Source organism: Nannobrachium achirus (genome assembly GCF_963921795.1).
Source record: "Nannobrachium achirus genome assembly, chromosome: 21".
NCBI classification, from domain to species: domain Eukaryota; kingdom Metazoa; phylum Chordata; class Actinopteri; order Myctophiformes; family Myctophidae; genus Nannobrachium; species Nannobrachium achirus.
Window position 1 is genome coordinate 27,207,041 of NC_137828.1, and position 26,175 is coordinate 27,233,215.

The following is a 26,175-nucleotide window of genomic DNA, read 5'->3' on the forward strand; positions in this document are numbered from 1 at the left end:
ACAGTGAAAACACCTTAGTCGGGCTTCTTCAGACTTATATCTTCAATTTTCAAATAAACCCTTACTCCTACTCCTCTTACAACGTCAAACAAATTGATTTGTTGTTTTCTCTTGCTCCCCCTCTGGCACACCACTAACAACATCCCTCTTCCTTGGCTTTGCTCCTAGTCAAGCGTTCTTCCATTTGTTGTTGTGTCCTACAGTACAGTCAATAATGCCCAGTCCACAGTCGGGAGGATAAGTAAAGTACTTACCCTCCCAACATTTCCTGCTATAAACCTGCCGACTCTGTGTGGATCTCTGAAGACCCCTTTTGTTCTAGTCTCAGATTGTATTCCAAACACAAACCTTTCTTCTCAAGGACTTGATGAACGTGATTTATCTTCTCTCCTCCTTTTTGTTATCATACAGTATCCTCTAGTCCAGGGGTTTTCAAAGTGGGTGACGGGGCACCCTGGGGTGCCGCGACGGCAGTCCAGGGGTGCCGCGAGATAATTTGATATTATTTGGAATTTATTTGGACAATTAAACATGTATTTAGTATAATTTTAAACTTTGAAGAACAAAGTTATTTTCAGTCAGTTCGTACCAAAATGGCTATTATCTCAACGTTTTCCTCGCAACATAATCACTAAAATATCGCCACAGCCGGGCAGAAACCTTGTATCTCCATGTTCAAATGTGTACGTCTTTTGGTAAAGCAAAGCCCTGCTTCATCATACAAGACTGTCGCACAAAACTAGTGAAAACAGCCGATCTACAAGCTGTTTTCACTAGTTTAGTACATTTTATAGATGATAAATACAAAACGAACGGTTTTGGACACCCGACAACCACAATTTGCTATAAATATAAGGTGCTGGGGGTGAAAATTATAATGTAGGGGTGCCTCGGATTAAAAAAACTATTCATAGGGGTGCCCTGAGCCAAAAAAGTTTGGGAACCCCTGCTCTAGTCAAGAGTCTTCTTACATTTAGAATTCACGGTCCAACTCTGACGCCATTTCCTCCTCCAAACACAACAATCGATGTAGCCAAGACCACATGAAGCATAGCGTTAGTTTATACAGGACCAGTGAGTCTCGCCCGCCTCAGCTGTAATCGGCTGTCGGTCAGATCCTTTCTTACTCCTCATTCACAGCTCTGCTGATCATCACGCTGTCTAATCCAATCAGAGCTCTCGCTCAGTAAGGGAGGCTCCTTTAAATACGGCTTGCATTCACTATAGCTCTGCTCGTCTTTGATCCGAAGCTCCGGATCTGCTGCTGCTTAGCTACCTCCTCCACCCCAGCCTCGAGTTTGGCATGGGCTCAAATACTTGCAATGTTATGTCTGCTGATCCAAGCTAATATGTCAGTGTATTGCTATTGTACTACTATTGTATCCCTATTAGGGCATTCACGAATAGTGATTTTTAGTATTTGAATTATTCGACCTCAAAGTATTCGAATAGTCGAATATTCGACAGGACTGGCCAAACCGTCAAATATTAAATAAGCAAGAGGCGAACATTGTGACATAGAAGATCTACATGCTCACAACGCCTCGCAACAGTATGTAGATCTGCTATTTTCACAATATTTATCTGCGGAACCGAGTCACATTAAATGTAATACCTACAATTCCAAGTGCTTGTCAGGGTGGGGGTCCACAGTTCAAATATGTTTATTTTGGGGGTCACGGTATAGAACCCCTGGTATAGAGCATTAACTAATTCATCCACCAGGGGCATTGACAACTCATTCTTATGACTTCCTATCTAGCCAAGCTTTAGAAACTATATGTTTTTTAAAGAGAAAACAATGAAAAAATAAAAATAAGCGAATATTCGACTTCGGTGAACAACGTCGAATATTCAAATATTCAAATATTTGGTGAATGCCCTAATCCCTATGGGGGTTTTGCTTTAAGTTCCCTGATTTTGCTTAGCAAGCATGCGTGTACATTACAACATTCAGGGAACATCTCCGAACGCGGAGCCCTTTAACGTCAAGTTTAACTGTATTCCATTTGTTCCAATACATGGTTAAATCTACTGTGACGTGAGTGTTCCTGACTAAATTATTATAAGCGCCTCTGGGCTTGATTTTCTGTAAAGTTGCTGGTAAATATTAGTTGCTCATTTGGGCTTCCTGTTAATGTCCTTGACATTTTCATGTCAAGGACCCCAAAATGAATATGCATTTCGCCGCAGACCGCCATCTGAAAATATTTTGTGCCAATCTGGCCTGCGGGATGATTTTGTAATGAGGGGGGCCAATTTTCATTATGTAGGAGGAGATGTCTCGCTGCTATCTCTCCCTACTGCTCTCTGCAGTTTGCTTCAAGACTGCGTCAAGATGCCCACCAAATAGCACAGCTGAAGAGTGACTTTCAGAATTGTTTCTAAGTCTTCACACACGATTCTTGCATTAAATGGGAGGGTGGTGGGGGTGTTGGGGACAAATTATTTAAGCCAGTTTTATGTTCTTTTTTTTATCCCAGGCTTAATATTTTCCTCTATATTTTTCTCAATCATCGGACGCATGCTGACGTCAACAACGTTGATCAACATTTAAACAGCGATGCATGCAGCGAACAATATGCCTCCTCGCTTTGTATCTTTTGTCGCTGCCAATGTGAAAAACACAACAATAGATACAGTATAACATGGGGTCTTCAACGTTTTCAGGCCAAGGACCCCTTAGTTGAGAGAGAGATGAAGCAGGGACCCCCACAACCTTTTTCATAGTTTCCATATAGTTTCATTGTTTGACAGCATAATCATCAGTGTGTTTCCAGATATTTAACCACTTTAACCGCCAATGCTTAATAAACTTGACCTTTCAGTCTGCTCTTTTTCCCCTCTACACCAGAGCTCTTTGAAAATATCCAATCTACCTTTTTGGACATTAGGGTGGTTAAAACAGGAGAAAAAAAGTTTCTATCACACAAAGATTTGGAGGACCCCCTGTAGTAACTCTGAGGACCCCCTGTTGAACGAAAATGAAACTAGACACCACTAACAGGAATGAAAACTGCCCAATATCTCTCTTAAGTTCACTCTCCTTTATGTAACTCCCCTCCTCCAAGGCCCCATCCCCCTCTACGGTGTGCTGAATTTAGTGGATATTTATGGCACCTTACAATTTGCTTTCCGACCATTTGTCATCGGTTGTTTAGCATTGTGTGGTAAGGTAAGGAAAGGAGCATTTCTTTTGTTGCTAGTTTACATTGTCCTGTTTCATGTGTTTCTGAGCAGTGCTCCTGGAACAGGAGCTATAGCTTCAACCTCTGTCTTCGTCTGGTCAAAATTAACCGATGGGAAAAACATGTTAGAACATATCCGGGGCTTCAGTGAACTGAAGCGTGGCCTACATCTGGCCTAGATATGGCCTACATCTGGGCACAAATGGCTCAAAGTTTATTGTACGCCCAGGGTCCCATTGGCCAAGCTTCGCAGGACGCGCTGGGTGATTGGCTAGGGGGACGCTTGATAAAATTAACTCATAAATAGTGACGCTCACTTACCGGTAGGTGTGATTTTTAATGTAATTCTCTCTCTCTCTCTCTCTCTCTCTCTCTCTCTCTCTCTCTCTCTCTCTCCCTCTCCCTCCCTCTCTCTCTCTCTCTCTCTCTCTCTCTCTCTCTCTCTCTCTCTAACAGCGTAACCTGTCCTTCTCCTGTGTGGAGACCCACTCCTTCCCCGTGTTCTTCAATGCCACCAGCTTCCTGCAGCTCCCGGGACGAGCCAATCACAATGTGGTATCCGTGGGCTTCCAGTTCCGCACCTGGAACCCAGACGGGCTCCTCCTCTTCAGTAAACTTGATGAAGGGACGCTGGAGATCGACCTCGAGGACGGCAAGGTCACGGTGCACATCAACGTGACGCAGACGATGAAGACCAACCACATAGACATTTCATCAGGTAGGACGGACACACTATATACACCAGTAAGACGCCCTTAGGGCGAGAAGCGACCATCAGGGCGGGCGGAAAAAAACAGACTTGTAAGAGGGGGTGGGGCTTCAACAATTACAGCTCGTACATATTGTCCGTCTAAGTCCAGACACCAAGTTTCAAGACGGTACCATGCTGCGAACTGGAGTTATGGCTGTTTAAAGCCCAGCCAATAGGAAGACAGGGGGGTGGGACTTCAACAATTACAGCTCGTCCCTTTAGGGCGGAAAAAGTGCCAAGTCGTGTGAGCATTTTAACACATAGGATGCCATAATAGGGTTAATGGTATAACCGGGGCGCGTGTGCGCGCGATGTGCGTGCATACATCGGCTCGGGTGATGGTCCTGCATCATAACGTTAACGTGGTATTGTATAATCCATTTCATTGTGTAACCGAGTCGCTCGATCGAGGCTATCATTGCGGGCAGGCCCCGTTCACATAACATGGAGCTAGAATGGGCCTCTGTTTACCAGCGCTCTGGCGCATGATGCGCATCACCAGCGCGCGTCATCAGCGACAGCCGCTAAGGCTTATGGGTAATGTAGTGTTTTTGCTAATCTGGCGATAAATTACTAATATTGATTATTATTTATTGGTAGAAACGGCAGGAGTGCCACAATTGATGTTAAGACGTTTCCAGACGTCTTTTTGGATATTTTTTGATTTTTTTTTAGCAGCCAATGTGTTAATGTTGAAATCACGTTGCTACGCAAAACTATGCCAGAGTGTGAGATACATGGCAACATTTGTCAGTTAGTTGGTTTAAAACCATTCTGGTTGTTCTGGTTGTAATGTGCAGCAAGGCCTCATGTCTTTTTGTTTAGTGACATTTCACTTGAACTACGAGGGGAAGGGACTCATCTTCCTTTGCTGTTCTTCAATGAACACCTGTGTAAATAGACTCGAGGGGATATTACTTAGACATTGCTTTATTTTTCAGACAAGAGACTAGTGGGCCACATGTGGCCCGCAAAGGGGACCAATCTGGCCTGCGGGATGATTTTGTAATGAGGGGGAGAACATGATCATTATGTAGGAGGAGATGTCTCGCTGCTATCTCTCCCTATACTGCTGTCTGCAGTTTGCTTCAAGCCTGCTTCAAGATGCCCACCATTTTGGCAAATAGCACCGCTGAGAAGTGACTTTCAGAATGGTTTCCAAGTTTCTCAGCTTGATGCTATAAATATTCATAGCTGTGCGTAATGGTCACACCGCTTTTTCTGTAATGACAGCTATTCTCCTGCTGCTCATCTGCCTACTGTATGCAACAAAGTATAGGTGTTTCTGTGTCCATTTATAGCGAACCATGCAGTCAGGCTGTTGCAGATCCTTCCTCAATGATTGGGATATATATGACCAGAATTAAATCTGGAACAAAATCTGATGAAAATAATGAATCTGCATATCTCTGTCCTTATGTGGCAAGCGTTTTTAAGACTGTGGGGTTTTCATGCCTTCATGTGTCTCTCGCTGATGGATAGGGTGTGTGAGCCCGTGTGATTGATTGATTGATTGATTGATTGATTGATTGATTGATTGATTGACGACTTTATTAGAAGTTTGCATTGGAAAAGGTCCAGTTTAATGACGGTACAGTTCACTGGTAAAAGGTCAACTAAAAGGAGATCCTAGTAAGCGTTTCTGCTTATTTGCACAGGAAACCATTTAAGTATCTCATATAACGTTGATTGACAGACGGATAGAACACAGTACTATGCAGTAGATATTAGAGATGGGATTTATGGCTCTTTGAAGTGAGCCGGATCTCTGGGATCCGTTCTTTTCAAAGAGCCGTTCAAAAGACTAGCTCATTCTACTGGTTACTTTGTAGATTTTGATTAATACAAATAACTTCAACACTGTATACATTTATTTCTGACATATATAGGTACAAACCTGCCATTTGAAAATAGCCGATCTACAAGCTCATTGTGAGCTTGTAGATCTGCTATTTTCAAATGATTTTTCTACATTTTACTCATTGGAAAACCTGTGAAACAGGACATTCTGCATAATGCATTTTAGATACCAATACTTTTTTACTTTTACTCAAATACATTAATATTCCAAACTTCTACTTGATTGCAGTATTGATATTTTCACTTAAAGTAAAGAAATTGAGTACTTTTCCCACCACTGTTCATTTAGAAAGGAACGGCTCCCTACTGTGAACCGAATCCTATCGTTCTTTTCAAAGAGCTGTTCAAAAGACTCGATTCGTTCGCAAATGTCCCACCTCAAGTAGATATGTGTCCCAGCACCCCTGAGAGCCAGTCATCTCGGGGACTGTCATTATTCCCTGCAGCCAAAATGTTTTTTTTTTTTTTTTTGCTCTCTAAAAAGATAATGCCACAACAGCATCTCATAATATCTAGGCTACATTTCACTTAAACGCCAGAGCTTAACTCTGCATGTAAATAAGACTTTTTTAAATTAATGTGAGAGATCGGTACATAATTCTGTTAGTCCTCCCAGTTTATATTAGCTAAAATGCTAACTAGCCAGCCTTTGTTAGCCGTTTGTAGCCAAATGCGGTAATATCGGGACTCCATTACTTAGCTATGCAACCCACAGTATTTATCCCATTAATTTAATGCCACGTGTGTTCCAAATGAACAATTATTAACCACTTAATGTATGATTTTGTGTATTATTATTTATTATTCTTCCGCCGTTCTTCCGCTGTTTCTTCTTCTACGCTGGTGAAAATGATCCGTTCCTGCCTGGAGGCGTCTGTGACGTATGCGTTTGTCTTCTGTGAAGCTCCGGTGCGGAAGCTTCCTTTGTCACTGAGTTAGCTTAGCATTGAATAGATCAGTGTCGTCCTAAACTATCTAATTCTAACGTTCAGGGTGTTTGTTTTTTTGGACAATAAATTGACAGCCAAGAAAACATGGATGGAATGCAATCGTTCACTCGCCGTCGGAAAGTTGACTTTAGAGTAGACTATTCTGGTTGACTGGCTATGAGTGGCTAACGGCTAACGCTAGCTAGCGTTAGCTAGCGCTAGCTGCAGCACTAGCTGCAGGCTATAAACAAATAAAACGTGACCCAACTCTATTGTTGCTCTCTTCTACAAGCTCACAACGCGAGGCGGTTAAGCCTGTAGATTGTGTTTTATTATCAGGTCAGATAATCCTTCTGACTGAAGTTACACAAACACTGATTATGCTACATTTAGCACAGTTAGCCCTGTTGCGCACGTCATAAATTCACTTCAACCTCGTGTTGAGCAGTTAATCCTATTTGCTACGTACGTCTACAAAAACCTTCATATTTCAAAGATAACGTGCTTACTGAAGTCTCACAGATGTCACAGTATGGTACGCTCAAGCAGAATTACCCGTATCTTTCGTATTGTTTAATAAACTGCATTTTAATCCGATCAGATGCCATTTTCTGTTGTTTTTCAGCCATGCGACCCCATCGGTTGCGAGGTGTACTGCACTTAGATACATTAATACCTTTTTAAGGAAACGACGACCGATCGGATTAAAATGCTCCTCATTAAATAATACGATCATTACGGGACATTCTGCTGGAGCGTACCCTATGGTGACATCTGTGAGCCTTCACTAAGCAATTTATCTTTGTAATCTGACCGTTTGTGTAGACGTATGTAGCAAATTGGTTAAACTGCTTCACGGTTGGCGCAGCGTAGCGTCTTTACATTTAGCCCAATAATGCTTGAGATGCTGTTGTGGCATTATCTTTTTAGAGAGCAATAACTAAAGTTTAAAACATACATAAACCACTTTAGCCCTATGTTATACCAAGGCTATTTGAAAATAGACGATCTACAAGCTCACAACGCATTGCGGTGCGACGCGTTGTGAGCTTGTAGATCTGCTATTTTCAAACATTTTGTACTTTTACTTTTGGTACTTTAAGTACATTTGGATACCAATACTTTTGTACTTTTACTCAAGTACATTTTTTATTCTGGACTTTTACTTGTAACAGAGTGATTCTACATTGCAGAATTGATACTTTACTTTATTATAAAATGTTGGTACTTTTTCCACCACTGTGTAAACGTTTGTGTTCTCATGCCAATAAAGCTTCTTTGAATTGAAGATTGAATTGAAGATTGCTCCCCATGTGGCGGAGTCAGGTCATTGCAGGTTAGAAATTTATTTAAAACTTGAATATCTCAAAAGTACTATTTCAGCATGGCATCATTCTATAAGCCATATCTTCAAAACTGTTGGGTCAATCTCCACAACCAATATATCATTTTGTAGCTATGATACCCAGCTTTCAAATGAAATGAAAACATGAAAATGAAAAAAATTGCAATGACTGGCTCTCAGGGAGATTGGGACACATATAGTCAGAAACAAAAAAAGTTGGAGGTTAAGGCTGGGCTAGGTTTGTTTTTACCAGTTACGAGCGAATGATGTAGCGTAGAGCTTGTGCCATTGCTACCTCGCTAATTTAAATGTTGAGAATACTAGCCTATTCATAAAAGCAACGCTTGCTTGGCAATCTTCTTCATATGTGCACATTCACATGTAGAAAAGGTTAAATTAACAAGTAATTGAAGCAAAAGATATACAGTACATGTCACTGTCGGGCAGAAACCTTGTATCTCCAAGTTTCACATTATTTCTAAGTTTTTTCGTAAGGCCCTGCTTCATCACACAAGATCTACAAGCACACAACGCCTCGCACCGCGATTTTTACTATTTTAGATCATTTTCAAAATGAAAAATATAAAACAAACAATTTTGGACATACAAGGTTTCCACTCGACAACAACAATATGTGATAGCGTGTATGTACATGATGTTTACAACATTAGCATAATGTGCAGCTGTGTGCGACATCAGGTGAGAGATGAAACGAGGAGCAGCAGGTATAGACTATACATTTTGGGCCATATCCCAAACTCACTGTAGCAGGTGGCCAACTAAGTGTAGCCAACACAATGAACTCTCATGAGCAGGCTGATGGTAGTCGGCTGAGAGGAAGACTTTTGTGTCATGGGTTGGGAGTTCACTTCTTGCATTAGCCACTAAAATGTGGTCCATTGCTAAAGCTCCAATGTTTTACCACATTTAAATATAGGCTTAATATTTACATCTTTAACCCTCTAAGGCCCAAAAATAGAAATACTTGAAATAGTAATTGTAATACTAAATACATTGTAATACTAAACAATAGAATCCAATGGTGATGTTTAGGTGGTAGGGGGAGCTAAATCAAAATGATTTAAACCTTTTTTTGGATAAAATACAAACGTTGTAATATTACAACAGTGGGCCTTAGAGGGTTAAAGTGGCAATCTTCAGTCTTCATAAAATGCAGGTTTACAAATGCCAATACGTGATTACAAATTCTAATTGTTGACTGAAACATTTGATTGTTTTGATTTTGTTCCTTGAGTACTGGGGACTGAAAGAGACAGAAAGTTATATTTTAAACTTAATTAAAATATCTATGAAATTAAAAGATTATAGCTCACTCAACCTAAAGGAAAAAAACAGCTCCTAACTAACTTTAAAGTAGCCTACAAAGTTGTTTAATTATTATTCTTTGCAGCTTCTATTTGTTGACTGAAACTGCCTGTGTCTGGGCCTTAGTTGCTCTCTGCCTCCACTTAATGGTGGAGGCATAGAAAAGTGTGGTACCTCAAAATGAGTTGGTACCACCGACATGCCACCAGCACTTTCAAGGTACGACGACTCACTGAGTGTTCCTAATGCCGTTCCAGGTGCTGTTCAGATCAGTTTGTGCAACAGGAAAGGTAAAAATCACATATTTGAATTTCACATAGTCAAAGAAACACACCTCAGGTGAAACCACGCCAGGTGGAATCCACATCAGGAAGTGTAAATGTAATTACACGCTCAAGAGTGTTGGTGAATCTGTCCAATGATCGCCTCTTATATGTCTGTTCTCTCATCTCCTCTCCCACTCTCTACTCCCCTGCCGTCACTCCACTCTACTCCTCTCTTCCCATCCCCTCAATGCAGCACTGCCCCCCCCCCCTCCCCCCCCCCCCCCCCCCCGCACCCTCCCTCCCTCCCTCCCTCACACAATAGCGACTTTAAGCTAGATGATTTTCAGGACGGCAACGCCAGGGCAGGCGGACTACGGCTGCTATGACGTAATCGCCGTAGCGACGGGTTCCAACCCCTTTCACTGAACGCTTTGGTTCCCATGGCGATGTGTACACGCAGCAGACGGAGTAAGCGCTACGTGGGAAGGGACCTTCTGCCGTAGTAGAGACGGCTGTGGCGACAGCAGGTTTATCTATCGATCGCGGATCATTTCTGGTTACCGTTGTCATCTGCCGTTGCCGTAGCGTTGCTTAAGGTCGACAATTATTCTTTCTCTCTACTCTACTCTCTACTTCTCACTGGTTGCCACTCTAGAATTCAAGACCTGAAACCAGCAGGGACAGAGATCACTTGACCATGATGGACACGTTGGGTTGTTTAGATTTTCTGCCAATGTAATCAGTGTAGCTACTGAGAACCACCTGAGAACTGGGGTCGGACGCTTCAAAGGGTCCATGCAAAAGTGGGGCTTCGCGCATAATCAACGCCTGTCCTCTGTATAAACCCCCCCTCGGAGGCCGCGGCCTCTTCAATGTGGGACCTGAGACGAGGGCGTGGATGTATACGTTAACGCATTAACGAAAAAGTCGACAAGTCGACTCAGTCGACTTCATTACAAGAGTCGACTCCCACCTGAGAGAGTCGAAAGTTGAAGTTGAAAAATACAATAATACTTTCTATTGTGAAAATAGTAGATCTACATGCTCACAACGCCTCGCGATGCAAGGCGTTGTGAGCATGTAGATCGGCTATTTTCACAATTTCTGCCTCTATATATTTGACAATTTGGACAATGTTTAATTTGCCATTTTAGAGGTATTAAAAAGTCCTTAAATTGGCACTAGAAATGTGCAGATACCCTTTATACAATTACACTTTATGTTGGTTTGTTTACAGTTGAGTGAGAAAACAATGTTTCACATTAAGTTAATCATCTGGGGACCCCCCCCCAAAATAATTGGGGGGTTGTGTGTGATGTGTGATGTGTGATGACCCAAACGATAAAGTCGACTTCAACTCAACTTTTTACTGAGTCGAATCGACTTGCAAAAATCACAAGTCGTTAATGCCCTGGTATACGCTACTGATCTGGACATCTGATGATGACACACGACAGAAGAAGAGGTGTAGCTAATGTAGTATGATCCATATTTACATGACCTGCATTATCTTTCTCCACAACAGCCGTTTTGTCTTTGTGACAGCATGGACATCATGCAGTGTTAGCGTTTCTCAACTCCAACCCTCAGCTCCAGCCTCATATCCTTCTCTTGCAGTGCAGTCCAGATGTCAGGGCCATTACTATACTGGCCTTAATAGCCCACCTGGTTGTTCGTCGTCCCTAAGGGTTTCTCCTCAGGTAGACTTCCTTGCCTTCAGGCACAGACAGAATGAATAGCAACACATATAGTCAGGGAAAATTAGCAGAATACCTGTCAAATCTGGGAATAAATTCCTTTCCAAACAATTTCTTCACCAATGTGTTCGTAAAGGTGTCTAGTAACATATCTAACAAAGATTGAAATTCAACATCCCTAACAAAATGTTTGACAGCTGGGTCTGTACTATAAGGGAAAAAATCACTCCCAAAAATATGCTTTAAGTGGGATGTGTGGGGTCTAACTAGATGTTTCTAATTATTCTGAATCCATTGCAAGCATTTGTTTTGCACGAAAAACATTCCTTGGGCCAAAAATGGACCCCATACACCTTGTGAAAAGTGATGACTCATCACTAAACCATCATTTTTTTGTGTCTGTTTTGGGCCCAATGAATGTTTTTTGTGCAAAACAAATGCTTGCAATGGATTCAGAATAATTAAAAAACACCTAGTTAGACCCCTAACATGCTACTTAAAGCATATGTTTGGGAGTAATTTTTTCCCTTATAGTAAGTGTATAGTAAGTGAATGAGACCCAGAATTACCCTAGCTGTCAAACATTTTGCTAGGGATGTTGAATTTCAATCTTTGTTAGATATGTTACTAGATAGACACCTTTACGAACACATTGGTGAATAAATTGTTTGGTAAGGAATGTATTCCCAGGTTGTATTAATATTCCCTGACTAATACAGTAGAGCAGCCTTCACTCTGAGGTACGACCTCTTTGAAAATCAAGCACCAGTTTTCTGTTAGCAGAACTGTTTCTCTCTCTCTCTCTCTCTCTGTCTCTATGTGGTTATTACCCTCTTATCAATTGGAAAGTACACAGCGGCCTCAGAAAGGCTCTCAGTCTGAGGCAAAACCCTGTGAGCCTGCATATTTTATTTAATCTAGAGTAGATCAAGGGCGTAGTCTTATCGGTCAGTCGGTCATCTTGTTAAACAGAACTCCAGGATGACAAGAGAGGCAGCAATGAAATGCAATCTGATCTTTTCTTAGCCAAACAATTCTCCTGCACTGTAGTGTGAGTTTGTCTAGCTATACTTATGGGGACTAAACGCATGTTCACACAGTCACCTGCAGGGGACCTCTGACAGTGTGGGGACAAAATAGTAGGTCAGGGTTAGGGTTAGGGGTTAGGTTTAGGGATAGGGGTTAGGTTTAGGTTTAGGTTTAGGGATAGAGGTTAGGGTAAGGCCACAGGACTTGTATAATGGATGAATGGAAGTCTATGTAATGTCCCCACAAGTGATGTAAATATATATATATAGTGTGTGTGTGTGTGTGTGTGTGTGTGTGTGTGTGTGTGTGTGTGTGTGTGTGTGTGTGTGTGTGTGTGTGTGTGTGTGTGTGTGAGTGCGCATCAGGGAGTGAGGTTTCCATCCCACTCTAAATCAAGGGGTGAGAGAAGACGCTCAGCAGATCATGCTGCTCCCGTATGACTCATTTATCCTCATGTTTCTCATATGTGACAATTCCACCACTCACTCTCTCTCTCTCACATGCGCACACACACACACACTCACACACACACGCACACACACGCACGCACATGCACACACACACGCACGCACACACGCACGCGCGCGCACACACACACACACACACACACACACACCTGCAGCCAGCTTTAAACCACATCTCTCACCCCCACGCTGTGCACTGTCTGGGGGACTTTCAAACAACTGCCATCCTGCTAGATTCTGACTCCCCTTCAGGGCTTGGAATGAACTGTATGTACTGTATGAACTGTACTTGCACCATCATTCACAGCCTCCACCCAATCAGGGGCGTCAATTGGGTATGGCAGGGGTATGCAGCTGCCATACCCTGGGTCCAGGGGGTAAAATAAAAAGTTATCCACACTTGTATTCTCCCCATCTTGACGATATGGTATATTCCCAGGTTCCGCAGGTCAGCTGCACAGGTGCAATGCATTATTGTTAATTGTGGCACGTTTACTAACATGCTAAGTTTAGTTGCACTTGAACAACCATTCCAGCCCAAGAAACTGTAGAAACCTGTGTAAAAAACGGGGAAAAAAAGTTTTTTTCAGACATTGTGAAAATAGCCGATCTACTGCGAGGCGTTGTGAGCATGCAGATCTGCTATTTTCACAATATAACCGTGTTATACAAAATGTAATGCCTCTTTTCCACGAGGACTCCCATCTTTGCCATAGCCTAGCTTTTGCTGAACTGACGCCACTGCACCCAATGCTGGTAAATTAGTTTTTTCCACGATTGTTAACACACGATTCTCAATACAATAACGGGCTTTCTCAAAACTGCACACACAAAACTGAAAACTGTACACACAAAATGCTAAACCTGACACTACTGCCTTCGCAAAATGACTCTTTGCCATCAAATCTCTTAACTGTGTTCACAAAATGGAACTGGTGTTTTTTAATTTGGTACACACAGCCATATTTTCAAATGACACATACCATTCATTGAGTACACACAACTAAGCATTTGCTGCACACTAACAAGCATTTACAGCACACTGCAAGTGCAAAATTGAAAACATCATTTTCAAACATAAAACAACACACAAATACATAAATATGCAATATATTTTTACTCTTAAAAAAGCGCCTGCAATGTAATGCATTTGAAACTACATTCCAGTGCACATCATGGGGTGATCACTGCTTGACTCCTGTGAATTGTTTTATTCAAATGTTTGTTTATTTTATTTTTATTTCGTTGCTGAGTGAGGTCAGCAGACAAAGTGACGTGAGCAAGATGAAAAAGACCTGGGTGAAATCTGCCAATCTCAATAGGCACTAACGGTATGTGATGGTGTTTGTGTTGCTGATGCAGGCTCAGGCCTTAACGATGGTCAATGGCACGCGGTACGGCTGGTCGCCAAGGAGAACTTCGCCATGTTGATGATCGATGGCGACGAATCATCGGCTGTCCACGCAACCACACCCCTCACCATCACCACTGGAGGAACCTATCACCTGGGAGGTAAGACCACACCCCTCACCATCACCACTGGATTAACCTATCACCTGGGAGGTAAGACCACACCCCTCACGCATGCTCACTTGAAATAGACCATATTCACACCGTGGCCATCTTGGATCACATGACTTCCTGGGGTAGCAGCCTGCACAAGCCTGCATTACAAACCATTGTGAACAATGGAGCGATGGTCCCAAAATATGAGTTCTGTTCAACCAATTTATTTTTACAAAATTGATAAATGGGCAGATGACAACATCATCATCCCCAAAATGATTAAATAGAAGGGTATTATCGACAATATTCATGGTAGTTAGGCTGCAACCTTACTGTGTACAAAGACTTGCTATCTGTGCAGTGCTTGCTCCACTATCATATTAAAGGAGCTATAGTCAACTTTTTCTTGAAAAAAGGATGCTAGTCTAAAAGACTAGAATGTAAACAAAGTGTCGATAACGGCCAAAATGATTATTTTATCATTATTTTACGCTTTTTGTGGTCATTTTTGAATAGAAACATATGTATGAAGCTTATTTTTTTATAAAATATTTTCGAAACATTATTTTTATTTTAGCATCCGTTTTTCAAGAAAAAGTTGTAATATTAATAACCGATTTAGTGCCAATCCCGAGAATACTCGTGAAAAGTAATCAAGTACCCGGAGTGCCAATCCCGAGTATACTCGTGAAAAGTAATATATTACTGTAACGGCGGTTATATTACCGGATACAATGGCGGAAGGTCCGGAGCCGAAATCCGTCGCTGATTTCTCATCATCACGGCTCCACGAGTACAAAATAGTCATCCCATAACATTGAGGTGGACGGGGGATCTCATCTTTAATGTCCATTATCTCAAAACTACACTTTAGAAGCGAAGATGGAGGCAGATGCTCGCTTATATAACACATGGTGAAAAGCTCTGAGCCGATCCGCCATGACACCACGTAAACAATGATCGATTCCGGCGCAGGACGCGATGACGTCAGACCGGAAGTGTTTACGCTGTGGACTTCTGGCCTTCAAAATAAGATAACGGGAGTGAATGCGGGAGTTATAATCCGTTAAAGTCAGGGGCTCTTAATGTGATAATATGAAGGCAGAGCAAGCACTAGTCTGCATACTGTAGCAAGTCTTTGTACAGAGTAACACTGCAACCTAACTACCATGAATATTGTGGATAATACCCTTCTATTTAATAATTTTGGGGATGTTGATGTTGTCATCTGCCCATTTGTCAATTTGGTAAAAATAAATTGGTTGAATAGAAGTCATATTTTGGGACCATCGCTCCATTGTTCACAATGGTTTGTAATGCAGGCTTGTGCTGCTACCCCAGGAAGTCATGTGATCCAAGATGGCCACGGTGTGAATATGGTCTATTGGGACATTTCTTTTAACCAAGAGCGATAATCCATTGATTGATTGATTGATTGATTGAAGACTTTATTAGAAGTTTGCATAGAAAAAGGTACAGTTTCATGACGGTATAGTGCACTGGTACAAGGTCAACTAAAAGGAGATCCTAGGAAAGCACTTGGCTTATTTACACAGGAAACCATTGAAGTATCTCATATAACATTGAATGACAGACGGATATAACACAGTACTATGCAGTAGATATAGTAAAGAAAAAAGTAAAGAAAAATAAGATAAACATGTGCAAAAAATATATACAGTAGGTAAATACAAAGAAGGGTCAGGGGAGGCTGGGCTAGGTTTGTCATTGCCAGTTGGGAATGGCTCCTGCCTGTAAGTGTTTTTTCAGGGCGATTTTAAAGGATGCTAGGGAACCACACTCCTTTAAGGCCTTCGGTAAGGCCTGGTTTACTTTGGTAAATTTATCTAATTTAAGTTATTATTCCATTAGGGAGGCCTATTTGATTCCCCGCTCAGTAAACAAGGTAACAACTAGCCTGCTATGTAGCCAGATAACTGTCAGATAGCTGTATCAAATTATTTCAGACAGAAAAGTAGTAGACAATAAAAGTGAAAATGAATATCCCACTGGAACATCAACATGGAGGCTAATCTAATCTAATACTGTATGTTGTACATATTGTTCCTCAGCACCTTGAGGATTGCTGTCTGATCTACATTTAATAACTCTTCATAATGAAAACTGCTGAATGAATGAATTGCTGCTTCAACTGATTTGCCCAATTTTCAGAAACCGCTAATTTCACTACTGTACATCTCCTCCTGTTTAATGAAGTAGGGCACTTAGACTTTGAGATTTCAAAAGAACCGCTAAAACCCGAGTGAAATGGAGGACATTTGTCAACAGCACCCTAGAGCAGTGGTTCTCAACTTTTTCAGGCTGCGACCCCCAAATTAATCATATTTGAACTGGGGACCCCCCACCCTGTACAAGCACTTGGAATTGTAGGAGTTGGCATTACATTTAGTTTGACTCAATCTATTTCATTGTGAAAATAGCCGATCTTCATGCTGACAACACCTCGCAATGCGAGGCATTGTGAGCATGTAGATCTGCTATTTTCACTATTTCTGCAATTTGACCAATGTTTGACCAGAGGTACTAAAAGGTCTTTAAAGTCCTTAAATTGTCACTTTAGAAATGTGCAGATGTGTGTTCTACATTGCAGTATTAATACTTTTACTTAAGTAAAATACATGAGCACTTTTCCACCACTGTAAAGGAGTAAGGACACACATACAGTAGGGGCACGCACACACATCACACACACGCACTGAGGAGGATTTGCGCTTTGCAATAGCAATGCATGGTGTATTAGCAGTCAGTCACTGACTGTTAAATCGAGGAGATAATGGATCCTTTGAAGAACGTCTGCTGGTAAACAAGGTTTGTTTGTCACTGTGACTCACTCATTAACTGTAACTGGACAGTTCCGGTTTGTGAAAAGAGAAGGAAACAAAATTCCTTCGGTTTGTGAATGAATTTTGTTTGCATCCGTGCGTCCAATTTATTTCTATGTTTCCCTTTTAGCACTTGAGTTTGCTTTTGGCTTCAGTGGGAAATGTTTCTGTATGCTAATCAGTGATAATATCATTTATTTTTCTATAATTCTTATCCCACGGTTTTGCAACCCATTTTCTCACCCAGTGCCAACTACCTAACCTCTAGTCCTGGTTTCCGCTCTCCCCCTGCCGTGCCAGGGGAATTGGGGAGCACCTGGCTGGCTAGGGGGAGTATCCACCTCTTTCCGCAGGAGTTTACTGGAGATTATTTGGACCACACTTCCGGTTTAACAGCAGACATACAAGCTCACGTCGCGTCGCAGATGCAGCCCGTTGTGAGCTTGTAAATCACACTCGGCTGCGGCGCCGGAAGCTCGGTACAACGCCTGCGCAATGCACTATGGGGCGTTGGAAAGCCGTGGAAAGCCAAGACTACTGCATGTTTTTTTTTGTTTTATACTATTTATTGAGTCTTGGCAGTTTAAAAAAAATACAGGACATACATGCACGCAGACAAGAACAATACGAGTAATACTTGAGGTATTTGGTGCGGTTGGCCCAATTGTTTTATCGCTTTTAAATCTATGTCTTACCTCTGGTTGTGTCCCTACCGCTTTTAAGCATGCAGTCGTACAACCCTTACTCAAAAAGAAAAACCTTGATCCAACAATTTTATCACATTTTAGGCCCATTTCCCAATTGTTATTTTTATCTAAAGTTCTGGAAAAAATAGTTTATAACCAACTTCAGTGTTTTTTAATCTCGCAAGGCATCCATGAGAAATTTCAATCCGGTTTTAAACCTGGCCACAGTACCGAAACCGCTCTTTTAAAGGTTTTTAACGATTTGATTTTAACAGCCGACAACGGAAACCCCGCCTCCCTGGTGCTGCTGGACTTATCAGCTGCATTTGATACCGTGGATCACAGAATCCTATTACATCGCCTGGAGCACCAGGTCGGCATCACCGGTATGGCTCTATCATGGTTTTATTCCTATCTCTCTGATAGGAGCTACTCTGTCCAATTAGGTCAATTTTCGTCACCTCCAGCCCCCCTCACATGTGGGGTGCCACAGGGCTCCATACTAGGCCCTATCCTTTTCCTGCTTTATATGCTCCCCCTCGGTCCCATTCTGTCCAAACATAACATTTCCTTCCACTGCTACGCCGATGATATCCAATTATACCTGCCCCTCAAATCAAATTCCATCAATTCATTCCAGCCACTACTCAACTGTTTGCACGATATAAAAACCTGGATGGACGCTAACTTCTTAAACCTAAACGAAAGTAAAACTGAAATCATTATATTCGATCAACACATGGCCCCATCACTCACTATCCCAGACCCCCTTCTTTCAAACATCCATACATCTGCCAAAAACCTCGGTATCATCTTAGACAGCACTTTCAAATTTCATAAACAAATCAATTCCGTTGTCAAAACCAGCTTTTTTCAACTCCGTCTCCTCGCCAAGGCCAAGCCATATCTCCCCAAAAAACAATTAGAAATTGCAATACACGCCTTCATCACCCAAAGACTTGATTACTGCAACTCCCTATACAGTGGCATAGACCAGTCATCCCTCAGAAGATTACAACTTGTCCAGAACGCCGCTGCTCCGCTGCTGACCGGAACTAAAAAACGTGAACACATAACCCCGGTCTTAGCCTCACTTCATTGGCTCCCAGTAAGATTCCGCATAGACTTCAAAATCCTCCTCTTCACATTTAAATCCATAAACGGTCTGGCCCCCAAATACCTCCCAGAGCTCCTGAAACCCTATGCCCCCACCAGAGTCCTGAGATCTGCTGATAAGCAACTACTGGTTGAGCTGATTCCCAAAAAAACGACCAGAGGGGCCCGCGCTTTCGCGGCTGCAGCCCCCAGGTTATGGAACAACCTGCCCCTTTCAATTAGGTCTGCTCCATCCATAACTGTTTTTAAATCTCAGGTTAAAACTCACTTATTTTCTCTAGCTTTTAATCTCACCTGAGGTCATTTATATGTTTTGTTTTTACAACGCATATATGTGTGTTGTTTTTTCTTGTTGACACCTGTTATATGTACTGTATATATGCTCATGCTTTTATTGTTTGCTCTTTCTCTGTACAGCACTTTGGTCAATTTCGGTTGTTTTTAAATGTGCTTTATACATAAAGTTTGATTTGATTTTTAACTTGAATACGACATACTAGACAGCACAACATCTACCCAGCCACCCACCCACAGCCCTGGGGAGAGAAAAGTTTATTAAACACACTTGTGTAAAAATGTGATATAATGAGATAAAGATAAGTTAATGTTAACAGTGGTAATGTAATAAAGTAGAGAAAAAAATACATATATTGGAAAATACATTTGAAACAATGGGGGACTACTGCATGTTATTGTGAGGGCATCTACCCTAGGAGACACGGGGAGAACATGCAAAAACCCCACCTAGGGTGTGGGCGCTGATGACGTGGAGGGAGTAACACGCCCACAGCGCCCACAGCGTCCCCCGGCTAGCTGTGAGGCGAAGCGCTAACCACTGCGCCACCGCGCCCCCCTGATAATATCACATTTCTGATTAGCCAGACAGCGTGTCTGGATGTCAACCGTCTGGGTCCTGTAAAGTCATTTTGATTGTAGTTAATCTACAGTGTTTATTCAACAACAAGAGCAGCACATCACAGTTGTTCTACTGTTGAAAGCTCATCTCAATAGCAGAGACAACCCAAAAATAGAGTGTACAAAAGATTATTCTCTTCACACACTTTTATGATTCATAGAGGCCATTAAGTCGACCTAAACCTTTCTATTATTTAATCAGCTGCACGTTTTAGCGTAGCTGCAGGCAGGGATCTAACGATGGTTATGTTGGTCAGTTGGTCCAGAGTAGGGTTTAATATTTTTCCCGAATTTAGCTCATTTTAAATCCCGGGAATTTTCGGACCTTATCCCGGGCTTCCCGGGATTTCCCGTTAAAAAATATATACATAAAAAAAAAAAAAAAAACAGGTAGGCCTATGCCAATACAATTCATAAACTGTCATAAGGTGCTGTCAGATGTTTTAATTCTGGTTAAAATATATTGTGTGGAAATGCAAACCAACAGAGTAGGCTATTTCAATTTTAAGGTGGCCATTCGTGAGTCCAATTGACTGAGTGGAGTGGACACTGGACACATTAATAATGCATGTGTTATTATTGGTTACATTTATATATATTGGCAATTTATGGCAAATCTCCCGTTTCATAGCTGATTGTAGTAGGCTATTTGTTTCCTTTTTTTTGCTGTAGAGTTGCTCATGTAAAAACGTTAAGAGCATAATTAATGCATCAATAAGAAAGTAAATGTGCCATTATCATACATCTGTCAGTGTTTATTTTCTCCGCATCACTTTAAGAAGTAGCCTAGCCTAGTGAAAACAGCCGATCTACAAGCTCACAATGCAGCACTTTGCTCTGCTCTTGTGAGATGGTAGATCAGCTATTTTCGATGACAGGCTTGCTTGACAGCCCACAGGGACTGGTAAAATCCTTCTACACAGCTTAAGCAGACAACATGCTTGCATGGCTGGTGAGGATAAAGTGTCAGGCAGTTTAATTGTCTCCGCGCTTCGAGTAAATTGTATTTTCTAACAAGAAAAAACATAACCTCCGGGACGACGGGTCCCGCAGCCAATTCCCGTCGGGAATTTACATGTGCCCTACCCGGGAAGCCCGGATCCCGGGATCCCGGTATTAAACCCTAGTCCAGAGACTGTAAAAATATATGGACAGTGGAAAGCCATTGGTTTCTATGCTGCGCAAATGAAGCTTTTTTGGCCGTTGTATGGGTGCCGCCCTCATGAAATCAACGTTCATTGGTAGAAATGGTGGCTATTGGCTGCCAACGGTCACGTGGAACCGCAGGGATACATGGGACATTGTCTTGAGCTTGCCGAAAATAAAGCACACGAAGAAGAATCATCACAAGCCTATGATCACAAGCCCCTCCTACAACATACCTTACTTTAACATTAAATATAACATAAATTGGACCATACTTTCACAAAACACATATTGTGGTGATTGAAATGAGGCTTTAAACTAGCGTCAGGAACCATAAAGTATTTATGACAATGTTCATTAAGGTAAGAAAATGAAATGGTTTGGGGGAAATGAAGGGAATCCTATGGAGAACATATTGCTTTTGGTGCCAGAACAGCGGCCAATCATAAGTTTGCTTCATTTTAAATCAGGACAACTACACCCCTGGGTTGGTCGTATGTATGTTGGTACACCACTAGTCTCGCGTGACTGTTGACTCCCACAATTTTCAAATGCTCCCGTCATACAGTCTGGGAGACGGAAGTTCTAATCATGAGAATGCGATAGAGCGGATGTGACGCACCCGCTGCCTTAGGGCAGTAGCGATAACCTACTGGATGCGTTATGTTGTCTTTCAATATTTTTGGGGGCGTTATTTTGTCTTTCTCTGGTGTTGTTGGTGTTACTTCCATGATGTTTTCAAATTCTTAAACTATACACGCATAACAAGAATATGCCCATCGAATGACTCTGTCCGTGCTAGTGTACTTCTGTTATGTTTCCAATGGGACTACATTTCTGTGCAGCAGTGACTACTTCCGTTACTCGGCTTTCGGGAGCTGTAGTTCCAGACTCTATAGCATTCGGAGATTGTGGAATAGTTGTCTGGCTGGAGACTAGTGCACCACTAATGGTCCCACAACATGTTGAAAACTACTGGCTGGATTTCCATGTTATTTCCTAGACACCTCTGTGAACTAGGGCATTCACGAATAGTGATTTTTAGTAATCGATTTATTCGACCTCAAAGTATTCGAATAGTCGAATATTCGACAGGACTGGCCAAACTGTCAAATATTAAGTAAGCAAGAGGCAAACATTGTGAAAATAGCCGATCTAGATGCTCACAACGCCTCGTGTTGCGAGGCATTGTGAGCATGTAGATCTGCTATTTTCACAATATTTATCTGTGGAACCGAGTCACATTAAATGTAATGCCTACAATTCCAAGTGCTTGTCAGGGTGGGGGTCCCCAGTTCAAATATGTTTATTTTGGGGGTCAGGGCCTAAAAATGTTTGAGAACTCTTGGTATATATAGAGCATTAACACATTCATCCACCAGGGGCATTGACAACTCATTCTTATGACTTCCTATCTAGCCAAGATATTTTATAAACTATATATTTTTTAAAGAGAAAAAATAAATAAAAAATACTTCAGTGAACAACGTCGAATAGTGACTGTGAATGCCCTACTGTGAACCCCAGATGATGTCCCAACCTGATTTTGGTTGTCCAAAAGCAGTTTTTCCACCTGCCAAAATGTTTGTTTACATAGGCAAAATCTCGAAATCTAGGCATGCATATTGCTGAGTGAGGGTTTGCCTAGCCTGGAACCAGACCGATCCGCCTGGGCAAAAATAAAACTGCCCTTGTTGAATATGGGTCTGGCCCCGCTCAATTGTGAATCCATTTCCCCTCCCCCAAAATTTGGGGGAACCAATCAGGGCCCAGCATTGGTCTGGTCTAACCAATCGTGTCCGGAGCCATTTTTTAACCCACCCCTTGGAAATGAAAATTCTTCCCACGAGTCCAGACTAATATACGATACGTAGTAAGGCTGGGCGATATTAGGAAAACCTTCCATATTCGATAACGTTGTTGAATACCTCAATATCGATATTACTCACGATATTAGTAAAAAACAATTGCATTATATAGTTTTTAATGTTTTTCTGCTTTAGGTCCACTGCCTGCCTAAAGGCCCATTCCCACTGGGCCAGATAAACAGATGAAAACATATCTTTCTCCGTTCAAGTGGATGGTAAGATACAGATATCTGTATCTTACCATCCACTTGAACGGAGAAAGATATGTTTGTATCTGTTTATCTGGCACAGTGGGAATGGGCCTTAACCCAGTTAATGAATAGCATATCCATGCATGCACACATAAAGAAATGAAATGCCTTATTTCCATTTTCCAACAATGGTTTTATTGAAATAACCACACCTGGTTACAGGTGGACTGCTTTTTTGCATGTGCTACGTGCATGCATAGTGTGTCTATTCATTAATTTGACACATACACCAATACCTCATTTCAAGCCATCTTCGTCGATACCTTGCATGTTGATACCTCGATATCGATAAATATTCAATATATTGCCCAGCCTTAATACGCGGTGAGGAATTAGTATGAGCAACGCCAGGCTACTTTTCCATCAAGATAACTCTAATAGTCTAAGTAAGTGATAATGAATGGCTCCACGGGGATTCGCGGTACATAACAGACCGACGGCCTGATATCTCCCCGAGGCACCAGCCGAGGGGAGATATCAGGCTGAAGGGCTGTTATGTACCGTGAATCCCCAAGGAGCCATTCATTATCACGCTTATTACCCGGCTACTAAATAAAATGATTAATTTGACTCAAAACTAAAAACAAAACAAAGTATATCCTTGTTTACAGATGGCTGAAAGTGTTCCATAAGTGTTGGCTGGGCATCCCTCCCAGTGCAACAAGGAAGTGCTGATTAGATAGAATCCATTTTCTGATACTACGTTGTCTATTTCTCGCTTAAAATATTTTTAAAAACATTCTTGAGAGCAACGTTTAGTTGTAAATGTTGCTGTGTGTTTGTTCAGCAAAAGATTCACGCAGTGCAGCTTGACTGCAGCAGGTGCTCTGAGTCTTTGATTAGCAGTGGTCTGTTATAGAGCGGAGCGGTCTGTTATCCAGAAATAACAGACCTCTGATTTCAGCGATTGACCAATCAGAATCAAGCATTCAAAGAAGCCGGGTAATAATTCACAATAAATCATTTTACCGTCCCTTCCCTTCCCTTCCCTTCCCTTCCCTTCCCTTCCCTTCCCTTCCCTCCCCTTCCCCCCCTCCCCTCTCCTCTCCTCTCCTCTATGGTAGACTCCTCTCCTCTCCTCTCCTCTCCTCTCCTCTCCTCTCCTCTCCTCTCCTCTCCTCTCTGGTAGACTCGTCCCATCCGTTCCCCTCCTCTCATCTCCAGTGCAGCATCTGCATGGTCATAGAAGCATAACCCAAAGCCTATTTTCCGGGGGAGTGGTTTTTCAATTCTGACGAGGGCGCTTTGAGAGAAATTAGTGACTGACAGGAGAGAACAGATTGGATTTGTTATGAGGGACGACACACGCGCATACGCATGCATGCAATCGTGCACGTATAGGGGTTCTAACACTGTTACATGTTAAAGTATAATGTATGTTACAGTTAGATTGGGTAACTCAGTTAGATCGTGGTAAGAGCACTCCTTTTGTAGTTCACCACACACCCCTACCACCACCTGGATCAATTCACTTTGATAGTCTCTTATCAACACACCTGTGTAATTCTGCGTATTCACCATGAGACGGCGATAACAGCCATTCACTTGTGTAGTCGCTGACGTCACTCGTTTGCGACCACTCTTTCTTTGTTTATCTACTAGCCTAGCTCAGCTGTTTAGCCATTAGCTTACTATGCCTAACTCTAACCCTAACCCTAACCTTAACCTCAGTAAAACTATGCTGGAAATGCTCTGGTGAGGTCGCATGTCGCCCTGAGGCGTCTTACTAGTTGTATGCCTTAGTCAGACAGAGAAGGGTAGAGAGTGGTACGGACGTTTGTGTCTGATCACATTTTAATTGCTGCCTTTAACCCATTTAGGCCTGAATACAAATCTGTGTCACTTTAAGATTTGAACCACTTTAACCATTATTTTATGCTTTAACTACTGTATAAAAAATAGCAGATATACAAGCTCCGAGTGCCGCACTGTGAGCTTGTAGATCTGCTATTAAAAAAAAAAAAAAAATCTTGAACATTTGTGCAAGTCTTAAAAATCCATCTTCTAAATGATTGGTTCTCAAACTTTTTCATGTCGAGGACCCCCGAAATTACATGTATTTGGCCACGGACCCCCATCTCAAAATATGTTGTTCCAGGGAGCCCCCAGAAGCAGAGATTTGAGTTACAAATGTTCGCTTTTAAAAAAGATATATTCAAAAGACTTGCCAAATGATTCATGATTTAAAAAGAAATAGCAGATAGACAAGTCGAGTGCCGCGCTGTGAGCTTGTAGATCTGCTATTTTTCGATAGGTAAAGCATTAAATAATTCGAGGCCTACCGTAAATGGAGGTTTCAGCACAACTTGCTGCAACAGAATAAGGATTCTGTTGCCGTCGTCTCCAGACTCCAGCCGTGTAGGAATTGTGGGGAAAGCTTTCAACAGTGAATCCTCAGGACACAAAGAACTGTCTACCATCTGCCGTCTGCACTCTTTCTCACCTTTCTCTCTCCCTCTCTCTCCCTCTCTCTCTCTCTCTCCCTCTCTCTCTCTCTCTCTCTCTCTCTCTCTCCCTCTCTCTCTCCCTCTCTCTCTCTCTGGTGGATAGTCAGCAGACAGGTGCAGAAGAGACGAGACAGATGGCGAGGATGACAAGATGTATATTTATATTATATATAGTTTTTTTTCTGATGTTGTTTTCACTTTTCATTCTTTTTTGGGGAGAAAGAATTGTCCAGATAAACACGTGCACGCACGCACACGCACGCACGCACGCACACACACACACACACACACACACACACACACACACACACACACACACACACGCGCATGCACGCTTGCGCGCACACGTATGCTGTACGCTCAAATGTGCCGTGCAGTTTGCAAATAGAACAGCACTGTGTTGGTCATTATTCAGCCTCACCATAAACTCGGGTTTATGGTGCACGCAAGCGCGCGCACACGCGCACACTAGGACTTTCACTTCAAGTATTTTTTACAGATCGACTAGTTGAAGCCACTGGTAGTCGACTAGTCTAGTCGTT

General features: G+C 42.1%; 1 protein-coding gene across 1 annotated transcript in view; it reads left to right on the top strand.

Annotated features, from left to right (window-relative positions):
* LOC308306664 (contactin-associated protein-like 2) overlaps positions 1-26,175 on the top strand; it is a gene marked incomplete at both ends in the record, with an annotated part of 459,572 nt that overhangs the window by 262,073 nt on the left and 171,324 nt on the right. The window contains 2 exon segments of the mRNA XM_080751705.1: positions 3,645-3,906; positions 14,218-14,367. Of these exon segments, the coding sequence (XP_080607831.1) occupies positions 3,645-3,906; positions 14,218-14,367 (412 nt within the window).